The sequence below is a fragment of the Otolemur garnettii genome, unplaced genomic scaffold (genome assembly GCF_000181295.1).
Source record: "Otolemur garnettii isolate 467f Iridium unplaced genomic scaffold, OtoGar3 scaffold00010, whole genome shotgun sequence".
Classification (NCBI taxonomy): domain Eukaryota; kingdom Metazoa; phylum Chordata; class Mammalia; order Primates; family Galagidae; genus Otolemur; species Otolemur garnettii.
This window is the reverse complement of record NW_003852405.1, coordinates 9,989,601-10,012,179: the sequence shown is the minus strand read 5'-3', so window position 1 is coordinate 10,012,179 and position 22,579 is coordinate 9,989,601. Positions and strand designations below refer to the sequence as shown.

General features: G+C 42.2%; 1 protein-coding gene across 1 annotated transcript in view; it reads left to right on the top strand.

The window, feature by feature from the left end:
• Positions 1-19,441, top strand: part of PALMD (palmdelphin) — a 55,253-nt gene extending 35,812 nt beyond the window's left edge. The window contains exons 4-8 of the mRNA XM_003784123.3: positions 11,025-11,139; positions 11,279-11,312; positions 11,428-11,541; positions 13,774-14,862; positions 19,072-19,441. Of these exons, the coding sequence (XP_003784171.1) occupies positions 11,025-11,139; positions 11,279-11,312; positions 11,428-11,541; positions 13,774-14,862; positions 19,072-19,115 (1,396 nt within the window). The 3' untranslated portion in view covers positions 19,116-19,441. The remainder of the gene's footprint in view (positions 1-11,024; positions 11,140-11,278; positions 11,313-11,427; positions 11,542-13,773; positions 14,863-19,071) is intronic.
• Positions 19,442-22,579: the final 3,138 nt, after the last annotated feature.

Genomic DNA, 22,579 nt, shown 5'->3' with positions numbered 1-22,579 from the left:
AAAAAAAAAAAAAACAGAATAAGCACCCAACTATCTTCAGGCCAAGGGCAAAGTTATATGGTAGTAGTAGCCTGGTTTTTGTGGCAACTGTTAATGGCATATTTTAACATCTCATCATCATTTTTTTTTTTTTGCTTTCTCTCCATTTTTCCCTTCTTCATATGCCCTTTTATTTCTTTATCCCCAATTCCCAGCCTACATTCTTGCTTATACCTATCAAACAGTATATGTTCATTGAAATAAGGATTAAATGGTCACTGATCCAAAATAATTTCCCTCTATCAGGATACTCTAAAACAGCAGTTCTCGACCTGTGGGTCGCAACCCCTTTTCAACAATTAAAGTACATTGCAGCATTAGGAAGGTTGAGAACCACTGTTCTAAAACATAGTATAGAATACTCTGAGGGTCCTGCCCACACCCTGCCTCAGTTTACTAACAGCTACCCTGTATGGAGCACATCTCACAGCTTAAGCACTATTCTGAGAAGCCAGGTGTCTGAGGGAAGCCTACCTAGCCTTGTTTTACACAGAAGGACTCTGATTCACCTAAAGCTGTAAATCTAGTAACAGTCACACCATGAGTCACACACAGGTCTTTCTGACTCCAGACCCTTTCCACCAGGCCTCACTCTGTTTACTCTTGATTTATTTCAATGAGCATTACTGAGAGCCTGCCGTACATGTCTTTGGTCTCATAGAGGAGATTCCAGAATCACAAACTTCCCGAAATAAATGTGTAATAGCATTTCCCTCTCCTTAGATCCTTTAACTTTTCAAAATGCTTTTATGCTAATTACCCCTAAATGATAGTTGGTACTTTGAAACACAAATTTAAAACCATCAGCAGGGTTGTCATGAATCTGGCTGTGCTGACATGAGTAAAGATAGAACAAAAGAGTCACCAAACAACTCAGAAAGCTGGAAGTGAATTAGTTTTAGTGACCCATCCTCCAAGTCTTGGTCGGAAAGAACATTCAAGGGCAGAGACTCTTTCTATCAGAAAGGATCTGTGCTGCCAGAGGGCCCAGGCGTCCCCAACCCCTACGAGAGTCCCTGTGACTAATTATACCAGCTCAGAAAACTTCCACACCCACTGCTTGCAATGCATCTTTTGTCTGCTATAAGGCAAATATCACTCAGCCCATTTAGACCACCCAAGGTTAGCTGATCCTTGTTGATTATTCTGTGTTATATTAGGGCTGGAATTTATATCTGGTAGTCTTCAAGTAAGAGTCCTATTCTTAGCATCAAATGTGAACAGTTAACATTAAGAAGCAAAGCAAAGATGATGTGAATAGAAAATAGAAAAAATGGTGGCTGCTGTGTAATATTGTTAGGAATAATTATGAAGGGTCACAAGACACAAAGCCAGGAGTTATTTCTGAATGGAGAGTCAATGGCTGTCTACATCACTGAACATGTTTTGCCACTTCATGACATAGTTGCAAGTGGTTTAGTCACTAGAAATATATTTCTCTGCAACTTTTCAAAAAAAAAAAGTTTGTCAAAAAAGAAATAATAATAATAATAATCATGGATAAGCACATCTTCCATTAACTTGTCATGTCCTGGCTACAATGGTAGTTGAAGGTCCCTTGGGAAAGTCCTAGCATCTCGATAGAGGTCAAATTGAATTATTATTATAATTAATTTGCTCCTATTAAATAAATTAAACATTAAATGTAAAGGATTACAAAGTCCTCTGCAATCTCTAGTTAAAAAACACACTCCCAGCTTCTGTCCCACCAGAGCATTTGAGAAGGCCATACCTAACGGATTCCCCCACCACACCACCTCCAAGGTGTGTGCTTATTTATTTGAAAATCACATTTGTAACTCAGATGTGACAGCGGTTGATTCTCTGAATATCAGTTTGGGTTCATGTGTTTCATGGCAAATGAATCCCTTAATTTCCAAAATATTGTACTGACAGAGAAGGTTTACTTTTCTACTAAATCACTCTCTAACAACCTGGAAGTTTCAAATCATGATAGCATCATCTGCCCATAAGATAGCTATTAATATTTACAGAGTTACATAAGGAGATGCAAAAGCTATTCGCCAGGAACAAATTATTCAGCTTTCTACACAATTGTTCCTTCCCACTCTTCCCTGCAAACTAACACTTATTTCCCGGTCATGGCCGTGTTGACTCTCTGCTTCCCATTATCCTCAAGCGGCTGCGTTATCTTGCTTGCCCTGTTCTTCAATGCTCGGGATTAGAGGCAGCAGATCTGGCTCGGGGCAAACTTAGTGCTGGCTGTATCCCAAATGCCCTTTAAGACCCTGGCACGCTTACAGTAGCGTGTGAGCCTTTGCGCTGGTCGGTTAGATGTCCCTTTTTAGACACGTGCCCTTTGGCGATGGCTGGTTCTAAGGCAACTCTTGTTCTTACCTTCATGTCCGTGCATAAAAAGTACTCCTCATCATGTAGATATGCTTTTATTTGGTGAAGAAAGCGTGCCTGACATCTAATAGGTTCTTAATAAAGGTGTGTTAGATAGTAGAGAAAATTTATCAAACCTCAACTTTAAAAAGTAAAACAAATAAAAACCCCACCTTCTAATAGATTGTATACCCTCAATTTTATTGAGAAAATATACTTTGGAATTACCACTGACCCAATTATCTATAAAGTATCTTTAACCTCTGACCCATTATCAATGCCTATCTGCCCATTACACGTAACTAACACTCGGCAGTCAAGGTCACACCACTAAAGGCAACTGTGCATACTCAGTAGTGTCCACTGAGTTTCCATAGTTCATTTAGATGAACCATGATTAAAAAATTAAAAAGACCTTTCTCTTGTCCTTACAAACCTTGGCCATTCAACATTAGCTAGCTGTCAACACAAACTGTGTCAGATTTGATAAATCATTTAAAATCATATCAATTCTTTAACCACTAGCGCAAAGGCTGTTTAATTTTTCTGTTTTTACTAGTTAACTACCTGAAATGCAAGATAGTAATAAGTAATTCTGAAAATCTGAAAAAATTATGAACAATGCCATAAAATCTGACATAACTACAATTCATCCCCCCATAAGTTTATGCAATAGCAGAATACTGATTTTGTTGTTTTAAAAGAGACCTTAGGGTGGCACCTGTGGCTCAGTGAGTAGGGCACTGGCCCCATATACTGAGGGTGTCAGGTTCAATCCCAGCCCCAGCCAAACTGCAACAAAAAATAGCCAGGCATTGTGGGAGGTGCCTGTAGTCCCAGCTACTCAGGAGGTTGAGGCAAGAGAATCACCTAAGCCCAGGAGTTGGAGGTGGTTGTGAGCAGTAAAGCCACAGCACTCTACCGAGGGTGACAAAGTAAGATTCTGTCTCTAAAAAAAGAGAGAGAGAGAGAGACTTTAAGATCGGTGGTTTAAATGAGATAGAAAGGTTCCTTTCACACACATAAAAAACAAATGGCGGGAAGCAACAGTGTTCTAGGAGGTATTATTGAGAGGCCCTTTTTCTTTCTCCTTATTGTTCTGCTACACCCTAAAGGATGCCCCTGGCTGTGTGGTCAAAGCCAGCTCACCACCACATCTGCATTCAGGTTTAGGAAGAGGAAGATTAATGGAGGACAAGCAACTCCAGGCAGTTCTGTTACCTATAATCTTAGCACTGTGGGAGGCCAAGGTGGGTGGATTGCTTGAGCAATCATGAGTTCGAGACCAGCCTGAGCAGGAAAGAGACTGCATCTCTACTAAAAATAGAAAAATCAACCAAGCATTGTGGTGGGTGCCTGAAGTCCCAGCTACTCAGGAGGCTAAGGCAAGGGGATTGCTTGAGCCCAGGAGTTTGAGGTTGCTATGAGCTATGACGCCGCAGTACTCTACCCAGGGTGAAAGACTGAGACACTGTCTTAAAACAGAAAAAAGAAAAAGACAAGGAAAGATGGGAATGGATTTGGGAAGAGGGAGGAAGCTACAGGTTGTCAAAATAGACTAGCATATTCTTTTTACCAACATTTATTAAGTAGACACCATCACCACACATATTATGACAATTCTCCTGAGCACTGCTGAGGTTTCCTGTCTAGAACAATATTTTCAAAGACACGTGTGTGCCTGAAGCTCTATTAATACTATACTTACTCTAAAATCATTGATATTAAAGTTGAAGATTAAATCTCCAAATGGACCTGGTAGATTTTCTTCTCCACTGGGGTTGTCACAGATGGCCCACCTCTCCCAAGCTGACTGAGGAGAAAAAAGGAAAATAAAAATTATTAAGGAACTCCACGACATCAAGCCCTGGGCTAGGGGCTTGCAAACATTATCTCAAGTATCTCCGTAAGACAACCCTTAGTGAATATTATTATTCCCTAAACGAGAAAACTGAAGCTTGGAGAGGTTAAATGACTAAGTCAAGTGTTTTATCTTTGATATGGGCTCAGTTTATGTTTCCTTGAGTAAAGCTAGAGAAAGTATTTTTCTTTTCTTAGAAAAAGTGGGCCTTCACACAAAAACACACAAAATATAGGAAACCACCAGCTATCTCTTGTTTTCCCAAGATTCAATGGGAAAGAAAGGGGACAGAATCTCTAGCCCAAGGGAAGAGTCAAGGGCTAGAATCACTCACCACTCTAGACAGAATTCAACATGGCCAAGCATGGTGGCTCATGCCTATAATCCTAGCACTATGGGAGGCCAAGGCAGGTGGATTGCCTGAGCTCACAGGTTCAAGACCAGCCTGAGCAAGACTGAGACCCCACCTCTAAAAATAGCTGGGCATTGTGGCAGGTGCTTATAGTCCCAGCTACTAGGGAGACTTTGGCAAGAGAATCACTTAACCCAAGAGTTTGAGGTTGCTGTGAGCTAGGAAGCCACAGTACTCTACCAAGAGTGGCAAAGTAAGACTCTGTCTGAAAAGAAAAAGAATTTGACATATGTTGTAGGCAAATACATTCTAAGAGCCTGTGAGTCCCAAAAGGAATTGTATCCTTCCTTGTCTAGCTTGGAATGGGGCAGAGGTTAATGGTCCATCAACTGGTCTCAGAGGTACATCAGAAGCAGCATAACACCTGCCGACTCAGGCTCTCCCAGGGAAAAAGCCATTGGGCCTTCACTCTGGGTGTAGTCCTGACCTTTAATAAGAGAGCCTGAGCTAGTGAGCTGTAAGTAATTCATCAGTCCTTTCAAAGCATGTAGCTAAAAGCCAGTCATAAACCTCATTCCAGACACAACACTGGTGATTGCATTAAAACTGTAGTCTTATAGTCAAATTCCATTAGCCAGCTTTATATTTAAGACTTGCAGCTTCAATTACTTTGAACAAAAGTCTTGTGTCCAAGTAAAGAAAGTCTTGCTATAAAGTGGCATTAACTTAGGAAATCCCAGATTCTTTGAAGGAGACTCTTCTAAGAACTCCTACCAAGAGCTAAAGTCAAGCAGCCAAAAAAAGAAGAAAAAAAAGATAAAGCCTGATCTTTAATCCTGAATAGCCTACTGAGCAGAAAAACCTCCAGTACAGCAAAATAACTCTAATGAAGATTGAGACAGACATAGCACCTTTATATGTAACTGGGCAACACTTTTACATAGTGGTGGACCGCAGCTACCATTCTGATCTTCAGTTTCTTTTTTAGCACAAAAAGTAAGAAACCCTCGTATACTGTTGAGAAAAATGAATGCTGGATCTAAGTTTATAAGAATCAATTTTTTTAAGTCTTCTTTCCACAGTGGCTATTGGAGAAGCATTAAGAGCTCAAGGCTCTGTAAGCAAAGATCTGATTTCAAATTCCACCCTGCCACAGGCTACCTGTGAGCCCGTGGGCCAGCTGCCTGTCTGCGTGCCCAGCTTGCTATCCGTCAAGTCGAACTAATAGCAGTACACATGGAAGTTGTCGTAAGGACTAATTAGGCCAGTGCCTGGTACAGGGTAAACATGCGATCCTTGTGAAATGTTGTTAGAACTGGGAAATACTGAAAGGCAGGATGTACACTTTTGCATTGGGGCTTGGGGGATTTTTCTTTCCCTCATGACTTCCAGTCTGTTTGGCCCCTAATGGTAAATTCCATCAGGTTGTTAGTCCTTGTTAACTCCACCAAAAACCGAGAGAGATAAATGGACCTTTAGCTGCAGAAGAAATTGCCTTCTGAAATAACTTCTTGACACATCCAGCATTTCTGTGCTGGCCTTTTTTCCAGGACAAAAAATTGCATGTTGGAATTGGGCTGGGGACATTATCTCGTGATGATTAAGGGAGGTTATTACGACAACAGTGCCCAAAATGAAAGCTACCTGCTTTCACCCAGGGAGCTCTGGAAAATAACCCTCTTTTTCCCCCAGAAAACAGGTAAGGAGAAGAAAGATTCCATAACGGATAGCATTACAAATCCTTTCTCGTGTACTCTGCTTATCTAAATCAGCCCATGATGCCTGCCCACCACCTCTCTCAGAAATTGTGAGAGGTACTGACTCATCCATCAGGCCCCGCCTAACAGCCTGGGAGGCACCGAGAGGGATATTTCTCTTTCTCTGCTCCAGGTTTCTGGCCAAACTGCATCAGCATTTCAAGGAGCTCAATTCCCGTTCTGAAAGGCAATACCTCCCAAAGATGTGGACGGCAGCACTTATGGAATTTTTAAGCCATCAACTGCTCATCAAGATGAGCCCATGAAGTTTAGAAAGTCATCCTACAGCGTCCTCCCCAAAAGATTTTTGTATAAAAAATTTAATTTTACATATATGTGCACATTACACACATACATATGTGTATATATTTGGATATACATACATATATGCATCTGTATTTACATATATAGTATTTCCCCTCATGCTTCATTTATACTTACTAAATTTGGGGGGAAGGGATTGGGCATGAGTCTCTAATGTCAGCCTTGCATTGCTGGAGCCTTAAGTTGGGGCTGAGTAGTCTCTTAACTATGAATGACCACTGAACAAGGCACAAAAGATAGATGTGCGTGCATATGGGGGTAATGATGGAAACAAACAAGAAGAAAGAAGTAAAACTGTCAGAGAGATGGGTGTGAAGAAATCCACTGTAAAGCTAGAGGGTTTAGATGCCCAGGGTTTCTGAACCAAAGCACACTGTGGATGAGATAATTCTTTGTTGGGAAGGGATCGTTCTGTGCGTGGCAGCACGTTGAGCAGATGGCCTGTATCCACTAGATGCTGGCAGTACCCTCCAAGTTCTGACAACCAAAAAGGTCTCCAAACTGTGCCACATGTCCCCAAGGAGAAAAGTCACCCCGGGTTGAGAACCACTGTGCTAGAAATACAAAGATTACCCAGCCTTGGGTAATTGCAATTTGTGTTTTATGCTCCTTAAGAAACAATCAGTCCTTGAAAACTGAGTGCATTATCTGGTGTGAGGTCTTCAGACCTCCTCCTCTTCCATTTTTGGGCACCTCTGAGTTCTGACCGAGTGATTGGGGTTGGGGGACTTGAGAGCCTCCAGTCCCTTACTCTCAGTTATTATTTTCTAGGTCTCTCACTACTTCCACTGGCATTCTGACCTTTTAGAAACCTTTCCTGGAAGAACAAGTCTCCAACATTTATCTCTCAATAATATTTATATTGTCTGTAAATAATAGACAGAAGCATCAGATCAATGACAAAAACAAGAAATGCAGTTTTGCATTGAAGTGGAACTTTTAAGAAATGTTCTGTATCGGGAAGCATCTCTGGGCAGAGGTCTGTGATCTATGTAATTAGTAGCAAGATGTTTCCTTGTTATTATTTTTACCTGGGAGTTCGCTGTAACTAAGTGATAAAATATGGAAGGGAGGTGTTTGATTATGTTTTATTTGCACAAACATGTCGTGATGTGTCATAAGTATACAGCCTCATATTAATGTCAGTGACTTGAAAACCTTCAAAAACATTCATTAGCAGATGGTAAACCTTTGATGGGTTTACAGGCTTTCAACTTCAGAATCTTGCCATCTGAATCTAAAGACAGTCATGAGAATCATATGGCATTACATTACCCATGGCCTGTTCTGCAGAGGGACGCAACTCCAGATACCAGTGCATTTTGATATTCTCGTGACAGAAAGGACAGAGGCAGGAAGAAACCAGCATCTACTGAGCTCTCACTGTGAGCTTAACTTCACCCTGTGAATCTCTGGGCATTGACCAGACCCCTAAATTTCCAATTGCCCAAAGTTCAGTCCTTGGAATTTTTTTCTCCCTTACTTTCTAAGAAATCTTATCTACTCCTATAGCTATAAATGCCAAATGTAGATCTTCAAGCCCAGACTTCTTTAAGCTTCAGACTTTTATCTCTGTCTTCTCTGTATCACACTTGATTGTCTCAAATTTAACTCATCCCATGCAAATCTCCTTTCTTCTCTCTCCCAAATTTCTGTGCAGCTGATTGCACTCACATGTTTCCAATTATTTAGGTCAAAAACACTGGAATCACCCTGGACATCTCTCGCTCTCTCTCACACCCCACAAGCAATCCACAAAAGAAATCCTGGCAACTCTTCCTCTTACATGTTTCCAGAATGCAAGCACTCCTCACCCTTCCACCAGCAACCAACTGGCACTAAGCCATCAGCATTATTAGGACAACCGACCTCCATGTTTGCCCCATCTAGCTCATTCTCAACACAGAAGCCAATGTAATTGTTTGAATTCCGAGTCAAAACTGGTTGCTTCTCTGCTCCAAACTGCAATAGCTTCCCAAAGGCCTTGCCATGCATGAGGCCCTATGTACTCTGGCCGCCTGACTCCTCTCTGGCTTCATTTCTTACCGCTCACCCCCTCACCCTCTCTGCTCTTACTGCCAGCTGTGTCATTACTCTCCCCACTCTCTGGATCATTCGCCTTGAAACTTCCACATATCCTGCCTTCATGGCCTTCATGCCCTGTTCAAATGACACTTTATCAGACAGACCCTCCCTAACCACACCGTGTAAAACTTGCGCCTCCCTGGGTAATCTCTGTCTTCCTGATCCTGCTATTTATAGCCCTTATCCAGCTTTTCTCATGGAAAATATTTTTCTTCATGTGTACATGCATGTATATATATACAAGTTTGTTTATTGTGCAGATATATAACTATGTATATGTGTATGTATAAGTATATATATATTAATATGTGCATATCAGGAAAAAAAACCCTGTGGGACAGGGAGTAATAGGAGAAGGCACAGTATGTTGCAGAAAACCTTTAAGAATTTTATCATAATAAACTTACATCTGATATCAACCATATTCAATGAGCATTCATATACATCATCTCTTCTTAGCTTACAAAATATCTATATAAGGTAAGGCAGGTTGTTTTTTACTTTTTTTTTTGAGACAGAGTCTCACTCTGTCACCCTGGATAGAGTGCTATGGCATCATAGCTCACAGAAATCTCAAACTCTTTGAGCTTGAGCAATCCTCTTGCCTCGGCCTCTAGAGCTGTGGTTCTCAACCTGTGGGTCATGACCCACAGGACCTGTATTAAAGAGCCACGGCATTAGGAAGGTTGAGAACCACTGCTCTAGAGTAACTAGGACTACAGGTGTCCACCACAACACCTGGCTAGTTTTTCTGTATTTAGTAGAGACAGGATCTCACTCTTGCTCAGGCTGGTCTTGAACTTCTGAGCTCAGGTGATCCAACCTTCTTGGCCTCCCAGAGTGCTGGGATTACAGGCATGAGCGATTGCACCTGGCCTAACACGGGTGCTATTATTCTCCTTATACACATTACGAAACAGAGTTTTGGGGAGGTTAAGGGGATCAAAAGTCCTAAGTAGCAGAAACAGGATAGAATCCAGACCTCTAACTTTGAGGCAGCGCTTTCCATTCTAACAAACTGCACAAACAAATATCCCCACAGCTCTGCTGATGGGCAAAAGTGCTACGCAGAGGTGGAGAGATTTTCATAGATGGCAGTCACACCTCAGAAGCCAGAGGGCACCGCATTCCACTTGGAGTTCTGGGATCTGCGGGAACTGCAGCCTGAGGCAGCAGCAGAGTCAGGACTTGGAGCAGTGAGCAGGAGATGGTGGAATAGAACATCTTTGGGGCTTTCATTGGTATGACAATAGCACAGGATTTTCATGCTGCAGGGCCTGTGACCATCTTTAAGAAGGAAGCCAAGAAAACTGACAGTTATCTTAGCTGACAGAAATATCCGCAGCTGTCATCTCTGGGACCAGCTGCTGTACCTAATCAGCCGTCCTCTGAGGCAGCTGACTAGAGCTTAGCATACTGGGCTGAGAAACTGTGTGCCTCCTGGCTGCCAAGGGCCAGTCTCACTAACTGCGCGGTTGCCAGTGGCTGTTTGTTTCTATACAGAGTAGAAGTCCCCGGGACGCTACCCCCTGGAGTTCACTTAAATCTGACATGCAGCTGTATGCTGGTCACAACACAGCCCAGAATGTTTGCAACAATCCAATTTCAAATGTCTGTCTCTGTCCCTGTCCATTCGCTTATGCTTTGTCAGGCCACGTGGGCACTGTTTCCCCCTCCCCCCCAGAAAATGTCGTCTCTATAAAGAGCAACAGCTGAAGCCACGGTGCCAGGGTTTGTCCATTTCCCCAGCTCCTCACCCTACTCACTGCAACACAGCTCAACCCTTTGGAAACTGAAATTAAAACAAAGTGTCATTCTCAGGGTTGGGATATGCGAGAGTTTAAAGTATTAATTAGCTGCCATTAGTAAATCAACTTTAATAATTGTAATATTTTCTCCAATTTATAAGGAGATTTGGGTAAGAACCAATCAGTAAACTACAAAATAACTGCAAAGGTACCGTTCCCTTTGGTTCAACAAGTCTCATTATTTAAAAAATCTTTTTATTTTGTTTGTAAATAACAAGTCAATGCAATGAAGAAAATGGAGCGTAGGTCAAATACTTTACCTAAGAAATCTCTTTGTCCAAAAAAAAAAGATTGTTTGAAGTCAGGGTTTAGGTAACTTCTATATAATACTAAGCCTGATGCTAAGTGTGACCTTGCATACTTAAAAGGCAGCATGCAGTGTTCTAAGGCTGAGAACCCTGCACTTGTACCATGCTAAGCTATAAAAAAGTGTGTCGTTTTGTTGCCAGGCTTGAAAAAGAGATCCAAGATCTTGAAAAGGCTGAGCTTCAAATCTCAAGGAATGAGGAGGCAATCTTAAAGAAACTCAAATCAATTGAGAGGACAACCGAAGACATAATACGGGTGAGCACTGACCAATTTGAAAACCATAATTCCCTCTCAAAATGAGTCACAAACACTAAATAAGTCCTCCGAGTATATCTGCATTTAGATTTTATTTGTTTAAACTCTATTAATCATGGGGAATCCTTTTTTCTTATAGTCTGTGAAGGAGGAGAAGGAAGAAACGCCAGAAGGTATGTTTGTCAGCAGCCTGCTTTGTGCCTAAGATAAAGTTTTGGATCATTTAAAGTTTTTCTCAGTATTGGGGAAATATTCTAAATGTATTTCGAACTGACATTAATTTTACAGAGTCCATTGAGGACATCTATGCCAATATCCCCGACCTTCCAAAATCCTACATACCTTCCAGGTTAAGGAAAGAAAGAAATGAAGACATTGAAGATGATGAACAAAACAGAAAAGGTATATGGCATGCTCTGGATTCGATAGTTTACGAGGTCAAATTCACACAATTTGCTGCAACACCTTCTGCTTCCAGGTTAACTGATGGTCCATTTCACAAAGTTCCATGAGGTGGGCGAGTCCCCGGCATGCGTCGGGATACTGAGGTTACAGGATATTTTACATACGCTGTATCCCCTGGCAAACCAGGCAGCAACAGGGAAGATAAAGACCCACAGGAGACAAGAGGCTCTTCAAACAAGACTCCCCTGTTCAAAAATATCTCTCCCATCATATTCCATCCCATGGACGTTCTTTTAGGTTACTAAGATTCTTTTTGAAAAGGAAAATGTTGTTTATGGGAAAGGGAGGTGTTATTTACCTCTATAGGAGGCTAATTTTCAGAAAACTCAAGGAAAAAATGAAAGTTTGTACAAGGTCAGAGAGGAAACTTCTGAATTTGGGGGTGGAGGGAGAAGCCACTCTTTATGGGCAGGCAGCAGTCATTCATTCTTTCCACAAATATTAATATTTAGCAAATACCTACTGTGTGCCAACCTCAGACAGGCACCTGGTAGGTAGTTACTAAATATATCATGCTAGGGAGTGAAATGGGGAGAATAAAGCAAAGAAGCTGGACAGGGGAGCTCCAGTGAGGGATGCTGAAGTTTTAGTTGGGTAGCAAGGGAAAGCTGAGAACCATCAGGCCATAGAGCAGTGGTGCTCAGCCTCCCTAATGCTGCAGCCCTTTAATACAGTTCCTGTGGGTCATGACCCACAGGTTTGAGAACCGCTGCTATAGAGGATGTATGAAATACAAGATATATTCAAAAAGGAAGGCAGGTGGATGCAACAAAAGCAAGCATCGCCATGTTGTAAATTAGCTCAGAATCCTAATTAGCTTTCCCTGCCAATTAGAGCTGCGGCCATGAGGCCCTTGCCCGGGTCAGGAAGCAGATCTCAGCTTGCCCAGGTTTCTCCAGAGCAGCTGCGTCAGCACAGCTGCTGCTGCCCGGCCTTTAACTCTTCCTCCACCTGAAACTGAGACTGAAAATGAAAAGAAACATCAGGCAAAAAGAGAAGCCTGTCCCTCTTCAGTATCAGTTGTACATTTAAACAACCTCCCTGTCTGTGAAAAAGTTAGAACACTTCTCTGTAATTTCAACAGGTGTCACCTGTGCAACAAGAATGTAACTTTAGAAATTACATTGGACGAGGCACGTTGCCTACTGCCGTGCACAGAGCGACACGTTCTCCCCAACTGAGAAGGACCCGTTCCTCCCACTGAGTGATGCAAAAGAGAGTAAATCTGTCTTGTTGGATTCATGGATGGGAAAGAAAATATCTTTTTGTTTTCCAATGGAAATGTTTACTATTTGGAACCATCGGCTGTTTTTCTCCAATCAGCTTCTCGTCTTTGATTCTTCCCATTTGTTCAGTAATTTTATATACTTTTACATAAAAACCCATGTTATTACATTTGTCATTATACAATTAACGAGTAAAATCAGAAACTTTAAAAATAGACAATATCTCATACAAAAGAATATCTAGGCTCAGCGCCTGTGGCTCAAGCGGCTAAGGCGCCAGCCACATATGCCTGAGCTAGCAGGTTCGAATCCAGCCCAGGCCCACCCCAAACAACAATGACGGCTGCAACCAAAAAATAGCCAGGTATTGTGGCAGACGCCTGTAATCCCAGCTACTTGGGAGGCGGAGGCAGGAGACTCGCTTGAGCCCAGGAGTTGGAGGTTGCTATGAGCTGTGATGCCATGGTACCCTACTCAGCGTGACAGCTTGAGGCTCTGTCTCAAAAAAAAAAGAATATCAAAGGGTATACTTAGTAAAAAAAAAAAATAGGTTGGACATAGGGGCTCATGCCTGTAATCCAAGCACCTTGAGAGGTAGAGGTGGGAGGCTCCCTTCAACCAAGGAGTTTGAGACCAGCCTGGGCAACTTAGGCGCTGTCTCTACAAAAAAAAAAAAAATTGTTTTTAATTAGCCAGGCATGGTGACATGTACCTGTTGTCCCAGCTTCTCTGGAGACTGAGGCAAGAGGATCACTTGAGCCCAAGAGTTCAGGGCTGCTGTGAGCTATGACAGTGCCACTGCACTCCAGCTTGAGCAACACAACAAGACCCTGTCTCTTAAAAAAAAAAGAAAAAAAATGTATATGTGTATATAAACACTGAAAGCAAACTCATTTATAAAAGAAAAAGTTAACTAAATCAAGACAAATTTGTTTCTTAACAGCTTTGTATGCCATGGAAATAAAAGTTGAAAAAGACTTGAAGACTGGAGAAAGTACGGTTCTGTCTTCCATACCTCTCCCATCAGACGACTTTAAAGGCACAGGAGTAAAAGTTTACGATGACGGGCAAAAGTCAGTGTACGCAGTAAGCGCTAATCACAGCGCAGCGTACAATGGCACCGACGGCCTGGCCCCAGTTGAGGTCGAGGAACTTTTAAGACAAGCCTCAGAGAGAAACTCTAAATCCCCCACGGAGTATCATGAGCCTGTGTATGCCAATCCATTTTGCAGGCCCACAACCCCACAGAGAGAAAAGCTAACCCCCGGACCAAACTTTCAAGAAAGGATGAAGATGAAAGCTAACGGACTGGGCAATGATGTCAATGCATCCGCACACAGTATGGACAACGGACTTTCAGAGGAAAGGGGCAATGACTTCAATCACGTCAGTCCCATTCGGCCCATCCCTCATCCCCGATCAGTGATTCAACAGACAGATGAGATGCCCCACGACCCACAGAAGAGGCTGACTCCTCGGGAAGAATCCCGTGCCACGCGGGACGAAGACACACCCTCTCCAAAGGCAAGACCCAGGGAAACAATAGCTGGAGAGTCTCAGGGCCAGGGACCTTCCCCCACTTGTCAGGAGGAAGAGGAAGACATTAGATATAATATTGTCCACTCCCTGCCTCCTGACCTAAATGACAGAGAACCCGTGACCATGATTTTCATGGGCTATCAGCACGCCGACGACAATGAAGAGGAAAAGAAGCTCCTGACGGGGTACGACGGGATCATCCACGCTGAGCTGGTTGTGATTGATGACGAAGAGGAGGAAGGCCAAGGGGCCGCTGAGAAGCCGTCCTACCACCCTGTGGCTCCCTGCAGTCAGGTTTACCAGCCGGCCAAACCAACACCACTTCCTAGGAAGAGGTCGGAGGTCAGTCCCCATGAAAACGCAAATCATAAATCTCCCCACAAAAATTCCATATCGCTGAAAGAGCAAGAAGCCAGTTTAGGGAGGCCTGTCTGCCACTCTCCACTGGATGTTCAGACAGCGGGCGATGGCACTGAGGATCCATCCTTAACAGGTAATAAAAAGGGCCAGGCATGCCGCTGTTGCTTAGTCATGTGACAGTCTTCTCTCTGTGCTAACAAATCCTCTTGCTGTCTGCTTCTTTGACCATCCCATAAACCCATACGCACTGAGGTTTTCTAATTAAAGCTGCTCTGAAGTTATTATTGCCACTTAGTAAAGTGATTAAGTCACTTCAAGAGATAAGCTGGAAATAAGTTTTTGCGTCCCTTGGATATTGCATTGATTGACCTTTATACCTTGACTTTCACCCTCCGTCCTAGTATGGTACTGCCTGTGAAGGTATTTGGGTCAAGATGTTGGGTTACAAAGAACGTGTCTCTTCCCACCAGAATCTGAAGACAACTACTTGTCTGTGCCTTGCTGTGATTTAAACTTCCTGCATAGTTAATAAATCGCCTTAATTTTGCAAGAAAATACAAAAACAATTTTTATGTTCAGGGCATTTTGTTACTTTGCTATATCTTCTAAACTAGACCTTGAGAGTTGTATTAACTTTATTTTCCTAACTTTTCTACATGCTAAAACACACATCAGTATATCTTCCATCTTCCGTAATGTTTAACTTTGCCTGGTCTTTGCCAACTTAGCACGTCTATTTTTTCTATTTTCTATGTATTTGCATTTTTCATTCTTTGTAAAGTTTTTTATAGCTTTATAGCAAGCAAGCTATTTTAGCATTCAATGGAAAACAACTTCAAAACTTTTTTCTACAAAAGGGACAGTTCTCAATTTTAGATTTCTTGCTATCTCTTAAACATTGCATTCTGGTCATTATTTATAAAGGATAAATAAGAACACAAAAAAAAATCTGTTATAACAGCTGTACATACCTTGGCTAAAGATGTAAGTCAGATTTCCCTGACTTACAGTTTCTGTGTGTTTGATAGGGATATTTTAAATGTCTCTAATGGAAGCTTATTATTAAAAAGCAATAAATATACCTATTAAATACCAACTAATCCAGCAAGTGTACCTTGATAATTCTGCGGAGTGTGGTGGTACCGGCACAATTCAAGAAAGTTTCTTCCCCTGTAACCCATAAGCCCAGTCCTCGGTTGCCGATAATACAGCAAAAAGAAGCCTCTTTCATTCTTTTAAGTAGTTAAATTAGGCATACCAGTAATAAATTTAACTACCTAAAAGAATTCCTAACCTCTTGGAAGCTTATATATCTTCCTCAGTCCGAGCTGAATGACGATGTCCCCACAATGGAAACCTGCAGTTAGTAAGTTTCTTTCTGTTTTGAGCTTTGTTTGCCTGTCAAACTTGGCATCTTAGATTCATTTTAAAACAACACAGGAGACTTAGAAAAGAAGAACGCACTGTTTGTGGTCAGGAGCAGTGACATTACCCTCTAGAATGCCTCCCTTTTTTGAACTTGGATATTAGCCAGCTCCTCTCCAACTGCTTCTCCCCTAACTGTGTCCACACATTTGCCCCCAAGGAAAATGGCAGGAAGTGACTAATGTTTCCAGACAACACTAACCATGCCACCAAACTAAAATAATGAAAACAGGAAAACCTATTCCAGACAAAGTAACAATACAAAGTCCTGTACTATCAATCAAAATATCGTACACACAGAATGCTCCAAATTCCTTGCCTTCCATGATGATATTGTTTTATAATCCTATTTTCCAAGTCAGAACATGGATTACAGAATCTTTCTTTATTTGTAAGTGGGTTTTAAAAATAAGTAGGTCATAAGATCATGAGCCCTCAGGGACCATCGTATACATAGAAAACAGAGTCCCCCATGGACTTCAATTTCATAAGTACCAAGTAGATTGAGCATGACCCCCCAAACTGTTAATAATACATGAAAATGTACCATCTCAGTCCATGTCTTTATTTATGGTATAGGCCTCCGTGAAATATAAGTAGTCCTGGTAGGCATAAGAGACAAAAATTATTAGTCTCTAGTTCCCTGGTGTAAATTATCTAAAAGAAATTTTTAATGTGGAAAAAGCACTGAAGGATAAAGCAAGGTGAAGAAAGGTGGAGCCTAGAGATTCTGAAGACCAGCTTGTTTAATCAAGATTTTTAATAGGGTAAAACATGACAGAAAAAGTTAGACAACATTATACATCTGCTAATGTCACTCTAACAAGGTTTAGCTCAATGCCAGATCCTTCCCCGTTGCATGGCCCCACCAGGCTTTGCCGGAGTCCACTCCTACCCCCACCACCTGGGCTTTCTTCGGCAGTCCTCACTGAGCTATTCTGGCACCTATGGCTCCGTTCTGCCCTCTTGGAGATGCCAGTGGCATTCCAGGATGAAGGAATGGGGAACCTGAGCTCTGGAAAATTCACATGCTAGGGCGGAGCCTGTGGCTCCAGGGAGTAGGGTACCGGCCCCCTATACCAGAGGTGGCAGGTTCAAAACCCACCCTGGTCAAAAAAAAAGAGAGAGAGAGAGAGAGAGAGAAAGAAAGAAAATTCACGTGCTGTCAGGCTGAAATTCCCAACCTGTGGCAGCCATTAGGGCCCTTCCTCCTCCTGACAGTGAGACGACCTCTCGTCCCCCAAGTGCAGCCAGCCAAAGCCATGTATCCAAATTGCTGTGGGGAGAGGAAGACGGGATCAGAAAAAAGCAGAAAAGAAAGTCACAAAGAAAGCTGATGGGCCGGGTTTTTAGCTGCTAAACGAGGGGCCTTCCTTCAGTATGCTCTGGCCCCACACATTCCCCTGGAACTGAATCCACACCATCCTCTTCCCATGGGCTTGATAAAAGGAAAGCAGACTCCAGAAAACTCCACTGAACGTCCGCAGCACACAAGGCGCACCTGATTTGTGCAATCGCAGGGGCGCAGTAAATGCAGAGGATTTTGCCCTTGCCTTAAAGGGGACTGTACGTCCTTCACCCCTACTCTCCTTTTTTGGTGGAGAAAAGAGGTCCACACATTCCAACAGCAGAAACTTTATAAAGCTTTAGTTCTACCTTCTGTGGTTATGTAAACCCCGGCCTTTCTTTCCTTGGGTTTCACCCCTACTCCCACCCCCAGCAGCTCCTAGCAATAGAGGCCATCCTGTTTGCTACAGAGCAAAGGAAATTCTCTTAGCCCATCCTAGATCAAGGAAATAGTCTCGGCCCTACCACTAGAAATGATCATTCCTCTTAAAGTTTCAGGGAAATAATCCTCTTTAACGTCACTGAAATGAAAATATTTCTTGTAAACGGAGTGACAATAAAAATGATCACGGCATGGTACAGTATTGGTACCCATCCCCTTTCATATATGCACAAATGGCCTTCTTAGAGATCGTATAATTTCCTTTGTTAATAGATAAAAAATATGTGGTGTAGAAATGAGGGAATATGTCTTCCATTTTATTTTTTCACTAAACAAAATTGTGCAAACAGTTAAGCAGCTGATTCTCCGGTCATATTACACATGAATGTATGATTAGATCACCAATGTAATCCTTAGATCTGTGCCTTGACAGCATCTCTGAACTTTTGGAACATGACTGATGCAGCTATGTTCTGACGTCCTAAACATTAAAGACATGATACCAGAATACCAGAGGAGTGTTATAAATTCTAAATCTACATTTTTTAAAACGCTTTCTTGAAGCAATCGTTAGAAGTAGAATTGACTCCAAAAAGATATATTTGTTATGTGAAAGCATACTTATATTTTGACAAAGATATTTTATAATCACTCACCTCCTAATTGCTGGTTCATGGAGTTTCATTCATAAAGAAATTTACTTTTGTCATTGTCTATTGAAAGGCCAGAGCTTCTTTGGACGACTAAGCTTAATGCGCTAAAAGAAAACACGTTCATGAACTTGAGTTTATGTCAACCGCCCACCCCCCGCCTTTTCTTTTTTCAGTGCTACATAGCCCAGAAATAGACACAAAACACAGTCGTTAACCTATAGGCATATGAATAAATGGCTTATGGCGAAATTGTGCACTAATCCTATCTTTATTCAACTTGTACTATGTTTACTTATTTTTCTAATCTTTATAGACATAGGTTCCTTCTAGTTCTGAACCTGCTTCTGCCCTAAGTTAACCATAGCTTATTATTTCTACTATCTTTTTGTGCTACTAAATCAATGCTCACATTGTTGGATAAACCCATCTGAGGTATGTTCTAAACTTTCCTGCCTTCTATGAAATGGTCATTTCGAGTAAAAATCGAGCCTTTCGTTTTATAACTCTCTGTTTTTTTTTTCCCCTTAATTTTCAGCTTTAAGGATGAGAATGGCAAAGCTGGGGAAGAAGGTGATCTGAGAGACGTACCACCTGTGGAAACGTCCTCTGGAGGAGAAACTAACAAACGTCTGCCAATTTCTCTTCAGGATATTTTTGTTTATATTTTTGAAATCCAAAAATTTATAATTACAGTATACCCATAATAAGCCATATGAACGAGTAGCAGTCATTATTTGTGAATAATTAAAAAAAAACAAACCTAGGGAGAATAAATGCTTAACTTTTCCAGTTACTTGACAAGATTAAGTGGGGGGAAAAACCAGCATTTTTTATTGTATTGATACCAAAGCATTTCTAATAAGAGCTTGTTAAATTTAAGAATAAAGTTATTTAAAATATCCTGATGATATTATATTGACTGAATTGTAATTTTACTAATACAACAATTGAAAATCAAAGGAAGCCTTTGGACCTCATCACAGAAATATTCGTCTCCAACTTTGATGACAGAGCAGGTCATCTCAAACTAGTAATGCCTCGAGGCAATGACATTCTTCTAAGGACCACTTTAAAAGAGACTTCAGGCTCAGTGCCCGTAGCACAGTGGTTACAGTGCTGGCCACATGAACCAAGGCTGGTGGGTTCAAACCCAGCCAGGGCCAGCTAAACAACAAGGACAACGGCAATAATAAATCGCTAGGCATTGTGGCAGGTGCCTATAGTCCCAGCTACTTGGGAAGCTGAGACAAGAGAATCACTTAAGCCCAAGAGTTCGAGGTTGCTGTGAGCCGTGACACCACGGCACTCTACCAAGGGCAGCATAGTGAGACTCTATCTCAAAAAAAAAAAAACAAAAAGAGACTCCAATCCCTTGCACATATCCAAACCGTACATGCAATAATAATCCTCATATTAGGGGCCTGGGTTTGGACTGTCTTAACAAAGCACTTGACTTTGCAGATTATAACTGGCGCATACATTCTTCCTAAACTGTCATCTTTACTTTGACTCAGTTCCTTGTGAACCCCATGCCACAAAGACAGATTACTACTCATGGGGTGTTGGATAGAGGACTTTCTATATCCTTGAAAAGCACAGATCTGGTCTAATGTTTGAGCCATTCTTGTGAACAACGTAGGATTTTAATATTAAGACAAATAAGAACGGTACAGCATGTTACTCCTCAATATTCTTGCCAGGAAATTAAATCCTGATTCTAAGGAGGATACACCACACTGATGAATTCCCTCCTCATTATATGTCCCCCTCTCCAACACCCGCAAGCCCCACTCCACAGGTTCCCCTGGATCATGCCAGTACACATGACCCAGGGCCCCCAAGTCTTTCAGTGAATAGTCTGTTTCCTCCCAAGACAGAAGTTGAATTTCTGTGCTGCAACTATGTATGTTTGCTAAGAGCTTATCTGAGTTATTTGGAGGCAGTGAGAGGTATGGGGATCCTGAGAAGGAAGCACTAACTACAAAGCATCAGTGGTTTTGCAAACGGCAGCTGTTTTCAAAGCCTCTTCGGGGGAGAGAGCCTCTTCTGTTGGCCTGGAATGTTCTGGGAAATCCAGAGGTTCAAATCGCTAGGTTCTTTCAGCAATACCCCGATTCCAGGTCCAAGGGACACCTTCCCTTTCATGGCTCTGCCTTGAGCACAAGTGACCTGTCAAAACTGTAATTCCTTTGTAGCCCTGTCACCTTTAGGATTAAAGCATCAGTTTTATTTTCATTCAGTTTGCCCTCTAGTTCAGGAGTCAGGGTCTCTTTAAACATTGCCATGGAGCTGTCTTACTTTCTGGCATGCCCCGAGTTAATAGTTGGTTAATCTGAGCCTACATCTTCATTTGTTTTTCTTCAGGCTTCTAAGGCAATTATCAAAAAAGCAGCCAATTTTTCAGTATATGACAATACCTTTGCCCTTATCAGTTAAATGCAGAGCTGCTACATAACCCAACTCTTCTCTATTCACCTGTACCTCCCAATCCAGTACACGTGAGAGTCTTAGTAATTACAACAGTACAGTCTGCCAAAGGCTGTCACCATCCACTTATTATACAGCCTTCATTGCCCTCTGAGCAGCGAGTGAACAATCCAACTCCAGAGTCCCATCTGAGTTTCTACTGTCTGGAGCCACTCCTGGTTCCAATGAGCAGCAGAGGCTGAAATAGGACCTGGGTACTAGCTCATTGAGGAGTGATCCTAGAAGCAGGAAAAACCCCACAGGAAAGAAGGGTTAATAGCATGGTGCAGAATTAAGGCCAGTGTTCCAGGCAACAGGGACTCGATTCCACATTCTCAAAAGAATATACACAGAAAGCACTGAAAATTGCCTGAAGGAGAGGATCCTGGGACATTAGTCCACCAGCTCCTTTCCCTCATTGATTGAGGGTCAGCCCTGAGAACATAAAATCCTCCACATTTCTGGGTTACACTTGTGTGAGAGTCACATGGGCTCCTCTAGCGTTGGAGAAGGCCCAGGTGGAATGAAGAAAGCACACAGAGAGCCCAGACTTACTCAGAACTGTCCAGTGCAGCGATAGCTCTGCAGAAATGGACCACGGGAATATGACCCGCCTTGCTGTATAACCTGTCTGCCACGCTTGCTGAATAACCTTGGGCAAAAGCAACATCCCTGAACCTGTTTTCTTATCTATAAAATGAGGTAAATGGCACATGTCTCACACAGTTTGAGGATTCAATTTGTCTGCAAATGAAAACTACCAAGCATCCTGCTCACTACCCACTTTGTTGGCAACACGGTCGATGCCACTACACCCTGCGTCATTTCACACCTTGGTGTTTTGTACATTCACTGCTTATGTTAAGGTCAGTGGGCCATTTCAAGTTAAGTGCAGTAGGAGGAATAAGTGAAGTGAAGTGAAAGTTTAGAGAGAAGTGACTGGCACAGAGGCTCCCTGTAATCCTAGCCCTCTGGGAGGCTGAGGCCGGTGGATTGCTTGAGCTCAGGAGTTCAAGACCAGCCTGAGCAAGAGTGAAACCTGGTTTCTAAAAAATAGCCAGCAGGCTATCGTGGCAGGCACCTGCAGTCCTAAATAATTAGGAGGCTGAGGCAAGAGAATCACTTGAGCCCAAGAGTTTGGGGTTGCTGTGAGCTATGATGCCACTGCACTCTACCCAAGGGGACAAAATGAGACTCTGTCTCAAAAAAAAAAAAAAAGTTTAGAGAAAAGTAAGTAATGTGAGAGTAATGTGAGAGTTAAGCATTATGTTGTAATTCACTCAGCAGAGAGAGAAAGTCGGACCCCACTTCTGATGCAATTAATCAATATGAATTTATTGATCATTTGATACACCTGCAGGGAGCTGTTGTTGTGGCCAACAAGCAGCCGCGAATGGCAAATCAAGGGACTTACATACTGTTAATTTGCTGAAGCAAACAAGCTTGTACAAAAGCCAAATCACTGTGGCTCAACACAGCTCGGGGTCACAAGGTAAGGGTACATGCATTAGCTCATAACAACTCAGCATAACTCAAGGGTCATAAGGCAGGGGTATATACATTAACTCATAAGGGGG